At 44.5% G+C, this 14640-nt stretch overlaps 1 protein-coding gene across 1 annotated transcript in view; it reads left to right on the top strand.

Annotated features, from left to right (window-relative positions):
* Nucleotides 1-14640, top strand: part of LTK (leukocyte receptor tyrosine kinase) — a 100871-nt gene that overhangs the window by 61328 nt on the left and 24903 nt on the right. Inside the window, 3 exon segments of the mRNA XM_086462890.1 lie at nucleotides 689-855; nucleotides 8058-8152; nucleotides 13074-13175. Of these exon segments, the coding sequence (XP_086319016.1) occupies nucleotides 689-855; nucleotides 8058-8152; nucleotides 13074-13175 (364 nt within the window).

Genomic DNA, 14640 nt, shown 5'->3' on the forward strand with positions numbered 1-14640 from the left:
TGCTATGGTCCAGATGGTGCCTATGACTAGGAGCAAGTATATGGATTGAGGTTTCCTGCCTCTAGGGACAGCCTAATTCCTCATTTCAAGGCATTTGGGGCAGGGCAGCTCTCCCCTTAGAGTGCTTTTGTGACCTGTATGGTGCCTGTGTATAGATTGAGCCGTATCAGTGCAACACATTAACCGTGGTGTTTACAATGGGAATCCTTAAAAGATTTAACCTGTGTTTCAAACCCTTTCACAGGAATCTTTAAGCTGGTGAGAACAGCTGAAGAGGAATGCAGTTAGGAGTGTTTTTCTGCAATAACCTAACTCTAGTGGAAGCATTTAGTGACAAAGCATTTTTAGAGTTTCTTTGCTTTACTACTCTTTGTTCCTGAAGGACATAACAAGGAAAGCAATGTGCTCTCACCCAGATGACATCTGAGGCCATGGATAGTGTCGTCAGTGGCTGGAGAACAGCTGCCCAACAGGAGTGTCAGTCAGGGTCTCCACCGAGAAAATTCTGTTCTAGGAACAGTGATGAGTCACACACAAGTAATGGGGAGGGGGCTTAGTGGTGTGCATGATTAAAGAGTTTGACACAGGAGCAAAGTTTTTGCTGTCTCAAATCTCCAGGGAGGGGAAAAGTGAGTACCTTTCCCTTTTCATCACAGGATACCATTCTTTTTCTCTTCTTCTATTACAGATCCAATTCTCAGTGCGTGTTTTTGGTAGCTACAATGGTACTGTCTCCTTCTCTGTCAGGGAAGAGATAAAAGGAGCTCAAGTCATCTCGCCAATGTGGGAAAGGGCAGGGAGCTGGAGTGACCACTGGTTTCTCATCACCTTACCAATGCCAGTGCTTCAGAACCGGTAAGAGCTCCACCGGCAGCATCCAGGGTCATCCCTACAGATTTGGTGAATTGTTACTGTCTTTGTTGTAAAGCATCACTTTCATTCTTGCCTTCTTCCAGGGCCATTTCTACTGAAAAGATTACAGGAGTTCTGCAATTCTGCTTGCTGAGGAAGTATTCTGTCGTACATGCATATCTTTGTGCACATACACAGTTTAGCTGTGCACAAGCCTGTACTGTGTGTCTGTACTTCCATGTGGCCTCAAACAGTGCTTAGGTATTGGGAACAGGAAGTGTCTGTACTAGAAACATTTTACCAACCTGAGAAAGCCCGTATACACACAGTGGCAAAGTGCTCCCAGTAGGGGAACAGCTATATTAACATAGCTGCACTTTGTACTCACACAGCCATGTGAGTCAAATGAGTGGTAAATCCGCAGTTTAGCCAATACAACTGTCTAGTCTAGGATCTGCGTCGGAGCAGCCTAGGCAACAGGAGATCATTCATGGCCACATCACTGATGCAACAATCTCAGGAAAAGACCATTGCCCAAATCAGCCTTGGACTAAAGTTTTCACTAAAGTTTTAGATGTGAAAATATGGTGTGATACTGCTTTTCAAATGAAGTCAAATATTGAAGATTCAAAGAATTTCAATGCAATATAATTTTAATCAGGTATTTCTCCTCCCTCACCCAGTGTCATTCAATCTCAAGCCATGTAGCTGGTGTTGGCATCTGGTTATTTTAAACAGCACAAATGATTTTTAAATTGCTCCAGTCTGGTTTTTTGCATCTTCCTGAGAACGCCTGTTTCACATGACACTTAAGATAAAAAAATCTCAAAATCTATACAGTGAATATTATAAGTGGAAAAATATCTACCTAATATTGGCAAGAAATAGCATCTCAAAACTTCATGGATTAGAAGATCTGAGGGGATTCCTTTTAACTTCAAATATTCTCTGCATCTTTGTGTAAAAGACTAAGTGTTACGGGTCTGGAAGTGATAGCATTCAGACCCAGACAGCAGTAAAACTTGAAGAGCGAAAATGTTGTTCCACCCTCTTTCTAGTTTAATTTAATGATTACGTTTGGTCTCAGCATTATCATGTGTTCACCATACACACCTTTGCCATGAGTTTTATTCCTTTAAGATAGGATAGGTTAGGTCTGCGTGCTGGCATTATATTTAATATTCTTGTCTGACACATTCTGGAGCCTTGTGGATTAGCATCTCTTTAGTTCTGCGTGTGTAAAGTATGCCAGTGGGTTTGTCCAGAATAACTCTTTTCCCCAGGCACTTTCACGTGGACCTAACCACAGCAGAGTCCTAGGGACTCTTCAGAGGTGTTTAAGACCTTCTGCCTCCTCTGATATAAGGTCTCTTATGCTCATCCCTTGAAGCCTCAGATTTCTTCATCAGCCCTCGGTTCTGAAGCAAAATGGATTTTCTGTGGCAGGAGGGACTGGACAGCAAGGGGCTTTAGTGACCACTAGCCAGCACTGCATGAAAAAACCTGTTATACAAATACCGCAATGCTTGAAAGAGTTGAGCATTTTGACAAAATGAAACAAATAGGTAGGTCATGCATGCATGTATTATGACAGTCTGTTTCAAGTAGTTCTATCTTGTTTCACTTCATGTAAGATTTTTGTTTGCCATTTTCAAACAAATTTAAAACTGATGTGGCACAATCAGTGTGAGTGAGGCTGGAACCGTTCAATCTAGAAAACAGACCTGCGCTACCTGAGGTAGCCAAGTGACTAACAGAAGTAGTAAGTTGTCATTTGCTGTGCTGATCTATAACAGAATCAGAAGCAGCACACACTTTGCTGGAAGCTATTGCAGCTGTTTGCCCCAAGTGAGGAAACCTTGTCTTTGTGCTCCCAAGACATGGGCTCCATCCCAGGCCTCTTGCCTTGTTCTTTCCATGCTCTGCTCCTTCTGTCCCATCTCACCTGCTTCTGTGAGCACTCAGTGCCTTTCTTCCTTGTTTTCATATACTTGGTCTCTCTTCATTCTCCTTCAACCTCTTATTTGTGAACCCATTTTATATGTCTCATACTTCAAGTCATAATTTCCCTCTCAGAACTCTTCCCTGCTTCTTGTCTCCATCTCTCTTCCAGCAGGTGGTATGTCGCTGTGTGTTGGTTTTCTTATTAAGTGTGACACCCTTCCCTGCACTTCCATTCCCTTCTCTTCCTAGTTATCTCTTGTAGACTTTTATTTCAATTATTCCAGACCTACAGTACAGGTTTATTCCCAGTCTTCCTGTTTGATTGGCTATTTGTTTCTCTCCATAGATCACAAGTCCAACCCCCAAACACACCAAGTCCAAGCTCCCCTGCTGTAAAGTTCCCAGGGAGGTCCTCAGATTATTCTCCTTGGATTCAACTTAGGCAGCTTTTTTTTTTTCTCCTGTTTGCCAGGATCAGCAAAAGAAAGAAGGGCTGGGGAAGAAAAAGTGTGGCCATTAATTTGGAAGGGCAGTTCTCACTTCACGTAGCTGAAGCAGAACTTGACACTGTTCTAACAGCACTGCCATTTACCCTAGACTTGAAGAAATTAGGGACCGGCCACTTGGGAGGAATATAGGAAGGTTGTCAGGCTATGCAGGGATGCAATGAGGAAGGCTAAAGCCCGGTTGGAATTAAGTCTGGCTGGGGACGTCAAAGACAATAAGAAGGGATTCTTCAAATATATCAGTAGCAAAAGGAAGACCAGGGAAAATGTGGGCCCCCTGCTGAACGAGGGGGGTACCCTGGTGATGGAGGATATGGAGAAGGCAGAGTTACTGAATGCCTTCTTTGCTTCAGTCTTTACTGCTCAGGCTGGTCCTCAGGAATCCCAGACCTTGAAGGTAGGAGAGGAAGTCTGGAGGAAGGAAGACTACCACTTGGTCAAGGAGAATTGGGTTAGGGATCTCCTAGCCCGACTGGACACTCACAAATCCATGTGCCCCGATGTGAGTGCTGAGGGAGCTGGCAGATGTTACTGCTGAGCCACTCTCCATCCTCTTTGACAGGTCATGGAGGACAGGAGAGGTGCCTGAGGACTGGAGGAAAGCCAATGTCGCTCCAATCTTCAAAAAGGGCAAGAAGGAGGATCCGGGTAACTACAGACCAGTCAGCCTCACCTCCATCCCTGGAAAGGTGATGGAACAGCTCATTCTGGCTGTTTTCTCTAAACAGGTGGAGGAAAAGAAGATTATCAGGAGTAGTCAGCATGGATTCACCAAGGGGAAATCATGCCTGACCAACCTGATAGCCTTCTATGATGGCATGACTGGCTGGGTGGATGAGGGGAAAGCAGTGGATGTGGTCTACCTTGACTTTAGCAAAGTTTTTGATATTGCCTCCCACCACATCCTTATAGGTAAGCTAGGGAACTGTGGGATAGACGAGTGGACAGTGAGATGGATTGAGAACTGGCTGAAGGACAGCGCTCAGAGAATTGTGATCAGTGATGCTGAGTCTAGTTGGAGGCCTGTGGGTAGTGGTGTTCCCCAGGGGTCAGTACGGGATCTTATTCAGTATGTTCATCAGCGACTTGGATGAAGGGACAGAGTGCACCCTCAGCAAGTTTGGTGATGATACTAAACTGGGAGGAGTGGCTGACATGCCAGAAGGCTGTGCTGCCATTCAGCAAGACCTCGACAGGCTGGAGAGCTGGGTGGAGAGGAACCTAATGAGGTTCAATAAGGGCAAGTGTAGGGTCCTGCACTTGGGGAGGAATAACCCCATGCACCAGCACAGGTTGGGGGTTGACCTGCTGGAGAGCAGCTCTGTGGAGAAGGACCAGGGAGTTCTGGTGGGCAGCAGGTTACCCATGAGCCAGCAATGGGCCCTTGTGGCCAAGAAGGCCAATGACAACCTGGGGTGCATTAAGAAGAGTGTGGCCAGCAGGTCGAGGGAGGTTCTCCTCCCCCTCTACTCTGCTCTAATGAGGCCACATCTGGAGTATTATGTTCAGTTCTGGGCCCCCCAGTTCAAGAGGGACAGGGAACTACTGGAGAGAGTCCAGCGGAGGGCTACTAAGATGATGAGGGGACGGGAGCATCTCTCTTTTGAGGAAAGGCTGAGAGACCTGGGGGTCTTTAACCTGGAGAAGAGGAGACTGAGAGGGGACCTTATCAACAGTTATAAATATCTAAAGGGCAGGTGTCAAGAGGATGGGGCCAGGCTCTTCTCAGTGGTGCCCAGAGACAGGACAAGGGGCAACAGGCACAAACTGGAGCACAGGAAGTTCTGCCTCAACATGAGGAAAATCTTCTTTGCTCTGAGGGTGACAGAGCACTGGAACAGGCTGCCCAGGGAGGTTGTGGAATCTCCTTCCTTGGAGATAATCAAAACCCACCTGGATGCAGTCCTGTATGACCTGCTCTAGGTGGTCCTGCTCTGGCAGGGGGGGTTGGACTAGATGATCTTTCAAGGTCCCTTCCAACACCTGCCAGTCTGTGATTCTGTCATTCTGTTGTTCTGTGATATCCAGGGAAGAGGAGACTGAAGGACTAAAAAAATTCTACCAGGCAGCAAAGTGACAGGGATTTTAAATTTTCAACGTCATTTTATTAAAATTTGAATAGATTCTCATTCAAATGGAAAAAACCTCATCCCTGCCATGTGACAGTCTTCCTCGCAAATTTTAGATCCCACTTCCAATACCTGGTAGCACAGAGCACTTAAAAAGTTGTCAGCATTTTCAAACATGGTCAAAATGATGAATCACCGCATTGCCTCACCATCAACGCTGGCAAAACGTTTTGACTGCTAGGCAAGTCATACCAAACCACCCAAAATAGAAAAGTTCAGCCTAAATTGGTTTAAAATCGAAGTTGTAAACAATTGTAAACAGTGGCATATGGTGAACTTAGCTGTACAATCTTAGTACAGTTTGGTGTAAACGTCCCTGAATGACTTTTCTGTGTATTTGCAGGTGCTGGCAGCTTTCCTTGGTAATGCAAACTCCAGCAACACTGTGCTTAAGGAATTTTTTAATACAGCATTTGGGGTGGCATGTTATTTTCCTGTATCTTGAATCTTTGGGAAACTCCTGTCCTTCTCTTGCTGTATGACAGGGCTATATTCTTTCCCCGATTCCTTGAAAGGATGATAGCGAGTAGCAAAGTGGGTGGGAGGGGACAGATCACACAAGGAGAAGGGGTAGACACAAATTGCAACACAAATAGTTGCTGTAGTGGGACATGAATGGTTTGATGGGGCCAGAAGTAGAGAAGCCTTAGTGGATAGAAGGAGGAGGCCATGGAGGGGATACATAAGTAGTTTTTAGTAACAGCTTCCTCCAGTAAATTTATTTCTTAGGTGAGAAGGAAAACAAACTACACAGTTTGCTGATCAGCCTCCCAGCTGGGCATCTAGCTACTTGGAAAACTGCTTCTGGTGATCAGCTGGCAAATTCACTCGCTTGGTTTACACACACAGGGAAAAAGGCTGCTATCAGAAGAAAATCAGGCAGGCAGAAGACCAGACATCAGAGAGCTGGAGAGTGTAACATGCTGGAGTCAGCAAAATGAGCTCAATGAGCAGGAACACTGGAAACCCCTTTGGCTAACAGCACAGAGTTCAAAAGGCAAATTCCTCACCTTTTTCTGAAGTTAGGAGGAAGGGGAGGCATACAGAGCCTGGAGCTTATGAGATGTTTATTCTCATGCACAGGGCTAGGGGGTCATTCCCTAGGCTCCCACTTGTACTCGGCTGGAGCAGAAATGTACCTTGTAGTGCAGTGCCATGGACCCTCTCCTGCTCTGACTCCATGGACCAGGTGGAGCAGATTGACCTGATCAAGGGTATACTGGCACGTGAGGTGCCTTAAGTAAGGGGTAGGCTGTGGTGCTGTATCTATGACTGTGGATCCTAGAAGGGCCCTGGTCCTGGGCTCAGGGTGTTGTGACTTTCTCTTCCATCAAATGGCTGGGAGAATTATTGTCTTGTGTCAGTGGACTTATGTACAAGGACTGAAAACAAAAAAGTATTGCTAAACCTGCTAGTAAAAAGGCAGGTTTCTGTAGGAAGGGGAGCTAATGGCAAATTCCCCTGCTAACCCCGTAACTAAGAGAGTGGTCATTCAAGAGACCCTTGATTTGCATTTGCTACACCAACACTTCCTCCCAGACCGCTCAGATCCTGTAGGTGTGAATGCTTTAATTTAAGCACAAGGGGCCATTCCTGAGCTGTGGTAAAAACATCTTATCCCTAAAGATTTTGATGCAGCTGAGCATCGTTAATTAACTGTGGATATGGACAAACATTTGGCTGGGGGGTGGAATATGCACACATACTTTATTGCCACTAATTTGGGATGTGTTCCTAGGCTGAACGATCAGTGTGTCAGGCAGGTCAGTTACTTGATCTCTCATAAATCATCATTGAAGTTCACCATGACAGCAGTAGAGGTCCTGTCCATATGCTTTTAATAAGCTCTAAATGGACTGGACATGAGACATCTGTTTATTTCTGAAAGTTAATGAAAAACAGTTCAGTCCTATCCATTAGAAGACGATCCTTCAGCCCATTTTCTTTCTTCCTTGTGAATTCAGAACATGGCAGTGCACATGGGACATGACAGACCTCCTAGATAAGTAGCTGTACACCTGGTCATGGTAGAAAAAGATGAGACAGCCCAGAAGGCAAACACTTCAGGGAGTTATGGCTGAAATTTAAAGTGTCCTGAACTTCAGCTAAAATGAACTCAAGTCACCTTGTTGAGTTACACTGGCTGAGGATCAGGCCCAAGATTCCTATCTATTCAGATATTGTTGTTCTGTTTATTTTTCGTTCTGGCTATTTCTTTGGGGATGGAAAGAAGGAGATTCTTTTTTTCCTTCCCATTTGCAGATATCTAATTCTTTGACTGTTTATAGCAATTGAATAAGGATGGTTGTCTGTGTATAATTATTAGTGAGGGACAGTAGCTTGTGTTTCCACATGTGTGTGCAGATAGCAGGGGAAGCAGGGCTCTCATTCTTGTTCCCCATGAAATGTGGCATTATATGAATGTTGGTTGTCCTTATTACCTGTTGATATGTGGTGTATAAGATTTCTAGCAAGGTATTCTGGCTGCTTAGCAAGGCTTGTCTGGAGGAAGCATTCTAAATACTGATGATCATGATTCGATGATAAGGGAACGTTGTATTTTTAGGGGGTTTTCCCCCCCTGCCCCTTTGTCTGTCTTCTCTAAAACTTCTGTCTCATTGCAAAGGTTTCAGCTGCAACTCCTGGCAACCTGGGGCTGGAATTCCCAAGCTGACATTGCTATCGACAATATTACATTTGGACTGGACTGCTTCACTGACGGTGAGCCACAAATGTTGCAGAATCCCTTGAAGAATTTGGATAGTGTAATCAGCATCCCACAGATCCAGGACATGCACCCTCTCTTCTCCCCACAGAATGCACATGAATCATTCGTGTTAGCTTTTACAGCACAATGTCATTTTATCTCAGACCTACTGAAGATTGCAAGTAGAGGCAATTTTACAGTGTGTCAGAGTCTCCTGATGCTATTTTTTCTCTAATCTGGGATATCCTACGTCACATAGTTGAGACCTGTCTGTGTGTCTTGGCAAGAAACACTAGACTTATTCATTAGCCCCTAAGTGGAAGGATTACATCACACTGTTCTTCAGCAGTCCCTGCTGACCTATGCACCATGGCAATTGACAGTTGAAGACAGTTTATTGAAATCAAATGGGGAAGTCGCCGTATTTTAGGGGAGGAAAGGAAGAAAATAAAGTGACTCTTTGGCAGTAAAGTTTAGATTATTGCAACACGTTTGTTTTACTCTGCAAGGAGGTACATCAACTGTTGCTGCCTGATATATAACAGGCATGCTTTACTTTGCTTTGTTACTGCCAATGCTACCCTCTGAAGCATGTTAGCAAGAGTTGTGTTTTCTTATCAGGCAAGTGGAAAGAGGTTGGATACTTGAACCACTTGCAAATATTAGAAACTGACTTCTTTTTTGACCCTGGAGAAAAGACTTACATGCTCTTTTGTGAAGGAACTGGAGAATATGCAGCACTTGAATTGTGACTTCCATTGCAGACAAAATGTGCATCAGTGATACTGTGCCATTCTTCCTGTGTCACCGTGAAGATCACTACTCAGTATGTCAGCATTTAGGGTAATAACATGTCCCTGCAGAAGGCTAGTTCTAGCCTAACATAACATATGGGAAGGCTTATATCAAAGCAGATGTGTTAAAAATTCGTCCACAAAAGCCCCTTTTCCCTCCCACCTTTGTTTGATTCAGTGTCCTGTTCTCTGTCCATTTGTTCTGTGGGCATTGAAACCACCCTTCTATAAAGTGCAATTTTCATTTGAAATTGAGAGGAAGAGATGTTCCTTGATGGTTTTGTCATTTGTTCACTCCAGCTCCTTAACACCCCTTAGGTCCTAAACACTTTGGGACCTCCATGCCAACACTTTGATTTGAAACCTTTTGAGGAAACTGAAGGGAGTAATTCCAGATGCTCTTGTGCCAGCTGATGTGCACACAACTGCTGGAGTTTACTGCCCTCCTGAGAGCAAATGCAGCCTCCATTTTACCTGCAGACATTTTGCTGGCTGTAGTGTAGGGATGTATCCTTTGGCAAATAGGCGGGGCGTAAATGCCACTGCAGCAATATTATCGGAGCTTGTCCATTAGACTGCCCCATTTACTCCTCGTTTTCAATTAGTGTAAATCCCACTGATGTCCAGGAGCAGCTGGCACTTACCCCATCTGAAGGTGTGACCCAGAGATGTGTGACTCATGCAGAAGAAAGGCATGACAAAGGAAACATGTTTCTTGGAAGCCTTGCACTTGCCACTGTTCCTTGAATCCTCTTTGCAAATTGACGTTTTCTCGCCTCTGAAAGCAACCCCCTTGCATTTATCTTCTCATTACTTTAATTCAGTTAGGTTGCAGAGAAGCCCAGCAGCTCTGCTGTGTTTTCAGTAATGAAATTATTTCTCCCTAGCAAGGAGAGGTTTCAGATGTCAGAGATGGAGCCAATTAAGATCTGAGCAGTGAATTCTTTGCATGAGGGCAGCAGGAAGGATGTATGGCAGGAAGGAAGAATTTGATGCTTGATAGGATGTAAATATTATTTTCTCCATCTATTTCAATCCTGTGGTTCAATTGCTCTAGAAAACCCAGTGCAGACTCTGAAAGCACTGCTTGTCTGTATGCAAGCTGGGAAAGAAGGTGAGATTTTCCATATACCTCAAAATTGAGAGGAAAGATTCAGTAAGATTTAGGAGGAAAAAAAGTGGGTAGTGAGGGCAGCTCAAGAAACATCAATAATGACAAAAACCAAACAGACCGTTCTTTGGATGGCAGCTTCTGGGCAGTGACAGATGTTTTCCCTGTGAAAAAGATGAGATGAAGCCACGTTCTGATTCATACCTTGTGTAGGATGGTGTCACAGACCAGATGACAAGGGTCTGGTTTGTTGTGAGAACTTTTAGAGGGCAGGCATAAAGATATTTTATTATCTTATTTAACTAATACTTTCATAGGAAGAGGTCTGAATTTTGAGTGTCTAAATATGAAAACGCGGACTGGCAAGGCAAATAGAGCGCTGGTTGTTGCCCTCCTCGGTGCTTATGTCGTCACTACTTTTACTATCACCTTTTTGCGCTCCAAGCATGGTATTATTCCAGTGGTCTGTCAAAGTGCAGTCTACTGCCCTGGCCTAGGGATTACATTTCGTTCTGTACATCATTCATAATTTCACAGAAGGCTGGTTTATAAATGGCCAGACTGTCCAAAGAGAGCTTTTGTGTTGCATATCTCCAGTTCTTGACTTTGGAGTTCCTGACCCAGCAAGAGTCTGGTTTTGTTGGCCTGTCAGTCTCATTGCTTGAGGTGAATGGTGGGGAGTGGTTCAAGCCTCGTTACTGCCTCATTTTGCTGATTTAAGGTGTTGACCAGATATGCAATAGATCAGCAAAAGGGGTGGGAAAGGGGGAAGATTCCTCATTCTCTGTCCGACTCCAGGACAAGCTGGAGAGGCTTCCAGGAATACTCCAACATGCATCAGTAAGGTGGGATCTCTGCGGAGACCATGAACACTTTGGGGATCCTGTGGGGCACCTTATTCTGATTAATCCCAGCAACAGGACCACTATATCTTTTTTCGTTACAGTCCCAGAGACAGAGAAGTAGGAGTTACTTAAGCTCTTTGCCTGTAGATGCCCTGTATTTCTCCCTTACACTTCCCTCTGCCCCTTTTCAGTGTGGAAATCAATAGCATTAGCTAAATCCTGGAGAAAGGAGTCCTGTGCTCTTCATATTTTTCTGATATAGGTACACCTTAATATGAATTAAGTCTTGTTCCCTTCCATTCACTTACAGTCAACGTGTTGGCTGTCAGAGGAGGCAGTGGAAGGTAAAATAGACTGCAGCACCAGCCCCTGGATCCCAGGGATACACCATGTTTGTAGAAAATACCACCTGACAAATTCACGTCTGACAGTGCACAAAATATCAGCCTTCTAGGAGTTAACGGCTTGTATGGACGCAGTGATGCTCAGCCTGTCTTGCAGCTTGTCTGCTGCTGAGCATGGAGGACATGGAAAGTTTATTCCAGCATGTGAGGGTTTGAGACTGTTTGGAGGAGGAAAGATTGTTTGTTTGGAAATGAGGCATTGCCTAAGGATACTCAGTTGGGATGCTGCAAAAAAATCCATACAGACACACAGACCGACTCTCTGTTTCAGAGAGTGATTTACATTCCTTCACTCTGGCAAACATAACCAGACTTCTTGTATGTCTCTGAGTATCTGAAACTGTTGTGACCTTTGGTATTTGTAATTCAGTGCAGGCCTTGGGAGAGCAAGCATCTTTTCTGGCTATGTGTTGTCTTTTTCACTTGGTTTTCCTTCTTGTCTTTGATCCAGTTCATTTGTTTTGGGTTAATTTCATTTTTCACTGGCTTGACAACTTCATCCATTGAAGTTCTCTATCTCAGTATGAACAGAGTGTGTCAGTACAAAGCTCCCTTTTACTTCCATCCATCAATGTGCTTTCAGTCAGACCTGGAGGGAATATTCTCAGGAGTAAAAGCTCAGCAAGGTCTCCATGCTTCAATTAGTTATTTGGCCTTTCTGACACAGCTAACAAGGGTGTTAATTACCGCTATTTAGAGCAGTGGCTTTGCAGCAGAGATAATTGTCCAGCTGGAACTGAGTGAGTCTCTTTTGAATAGAGCATCAAACAGCTGTTAGATTCTCACAACTGGAACAAATTGAAATATTTGTAATGTTTTTAAACTGATGAAAAATGTTGAGTATTAAATTAACTGAGGGCTCATAAAATGGAAGGAAGTCTCTTCTTTTTCTTATAGAGATTTTCCAATCAAAGATCTGCATAAACATGGGTAATTTAACTATTGAAACAGGATGCTTGCAGAGTATAAGGCAAGGGTTCAGTTATTACTTTTTCCTGTTGTAAGGCAGCTTTTGTTGTGTGGTGTTCTCCATTCATTCAGATGCTTTGGATCGTCAATTGCTTTGAAGTCCCTCCTCTCTGAGAAAGGGCTGAATTTTAAAGGCCTGTTTCACTGGTCAGAAATATGGTGGTTTGCTCTGTGATTTTCAAAAAGATTTGTCCAAAGGTTTATGGCTTGTGTCAAGGGTATGCTGCTGTTTCTCAGCTGTGTGTGTTAGTGAGACATGTAATTTTATGTAGTATTTTATTTTCTAAGCAAGGTCTGAGGTCCTCAAAGTTGGTTGCTGAGAGGGGAGCGATCCGTTAGGCTGGTTTACTTACCATGACACCATTCAGAACAAAAAGAACAATTTTTGCTCCTTTACACCTCCGCTCATTTGCCTGCCCAGAATTGCCACCTGCCCCTTTGACCAGCAGAGCAGTAATACTTGGTGTCTGTTCTCCCTTTTGCTTTTCCAAAAGTCTCTTGTAATCACAGCCAGTGCAATTTGCTGGCCAAGGACCTTATCCTGCAGGTGAGCCTGCATGGGATAACATGGAGAATTTGTGTTCATGGAAGACCCATTGACTTCAGCACAGATACAAGTAGCTAACCCAAGACATGGGCCCCAAAGAATAATAACAAATTATGATTGTTCAAAACACCTTTTCTGCCCAAGGCATTATTTGCTTATTTTAACCCAATGGTTGTACTTTGTTCATTCATGTGATTTTTAAAATTTCCGTGTCTTTTTTCTAACATCCTCCCATCTCTTTCATCCATTCTACAAACTATTACAGGAGGACAACCAAATCATTTTGGTGGAAAGGGTCAGTATCCACGGGAGATTAGGATCCTGGATGAGCATCTTCTGAATCCGCTGGAAGAGCCTTCCCTCCCAGGTATGTGATTCAGTACTTAAAACCTGTCTCTTGGCTATAAAAGGTGGCTCCCATGAGCCAGCAATGGGCCCTCATGGCCAAGAAGGCCAATGGCATCCTGGGGTGTCTTAGAAGGGGTGTGGTCGGTAGGTGGAGAGAGGTTCTCCTCCCCCTCTACTCTGCCCTGGTGAGACGGCATCTGGAACAGTGTGTCCCGTTCTGGGCCCCTCAGTTCAAGAAGGACAGGGAACCGCTTGAAAAAGTCCAGCACAGAGCCACAAATGATGATTAAGGGGGTGGGACATCTCCCTTCTGATGAAAGGCTGAGGGAGCTGGGTCTCTTGAGCTTGGAGAAGAGGAGACTGAGGGGTGACCTCATCAATGTTTATAAATACCTAAAGGGCAAGTGTCAGGAGGATGGAGCCAGGCTCTTCTCGGTGATGGCCAATGACAGGACAAGGGGCAATGGGTGCAAGCTGGAGCGCAGGAGGTTCCACACTAACATAAGGAAAAACTTTTTCACTATGCGGGTGACAGAGCACTGGAACAGGCTGCCCAGAGAAGTTGTGCAGTCTCCTTCTCTGGAGACCTTCAAAACCCACCTGGATGTGTTCCTGTGTGACCTACTCTAGGTGGTCCTACTCTGGCAGGGGTGTTGGACTAGATGATCTTTCGAGGTCCTTTCCAACCCCTAACATTCTGTGATCTCCTGTGTGTGATCTGCCTGTTCTATAGTAAAAGGACAACTAAATATAATCCATCCCAAAAATGTGGAGACCATGTCAGGTAGCCTCTGTTTGGCTGTAGGGCAGCAGTTTGCTGGAGCCCAACTCACCAGTCCTTAAATAGCAGGACTTCTTTAAAGAAAAGCAGAATCTTTAAGTCAAGAAGCCTTAAGCAAAAGCAGAAGCTGCATGACTCAGATTTGGAGTGCACAAAAGCCAGCTCAGGAACCAAAGGTGTAGACCAGTACAGAAAGTTAGGCATAGAAAGAGACTTACTGGGACTTGGTGAGCAGTGAAGCTGATCCTAATGAGTGGAGAATAGGGGTGATGAATGATGAAGATCCAGGGAGAGGAAGTAAGTGAGGATCTGGAAATCCATCGAGGAGAAAAACTGGATGAAAAACTAGCAGAACAGGGGACATTGGGGACCAGTTTACTGGTAGCAGTAGAGACTGCCACTCTGGAGGACAGATAACAAGTGTGTGGGTGAGAAGAGCTGTCTAAAGGAGAGCCTCAGGCGGGGGAGGTTGTGCTTGAGGTTGCTTTGCTGCTAACAAATACCTTTGTGTGACTGCACCAATTCCTAAAGACTGTGTCCACCTGAAATGTTACAATCTGTACAGCTGTCAGTTCCTGTTAGCTCAAGGGGTAGAGATTTCTATAATGCAGCTCACACTCTTACCCCAGTGATCCATCTGCATGTTCGCAGAGTGACATCTGTTGGGGATAGTTTTGCTTGTCTTTTCCTTTAAACAAGATTA

This window comes from Leptosomus discolor, chromosome 3 (assembly GCF_034619465.1).
Source record: "Leptosomus discolor isolate bLepDis1 chromosome 3, bLepDis1.hap2, whole genome shotgun sequence".
NCBI lineage: Eukaryota > Metazoa > Chordata > Aves > Leptosomiformes > Leptosomidae > Leptosomus > Leptosomus discolor.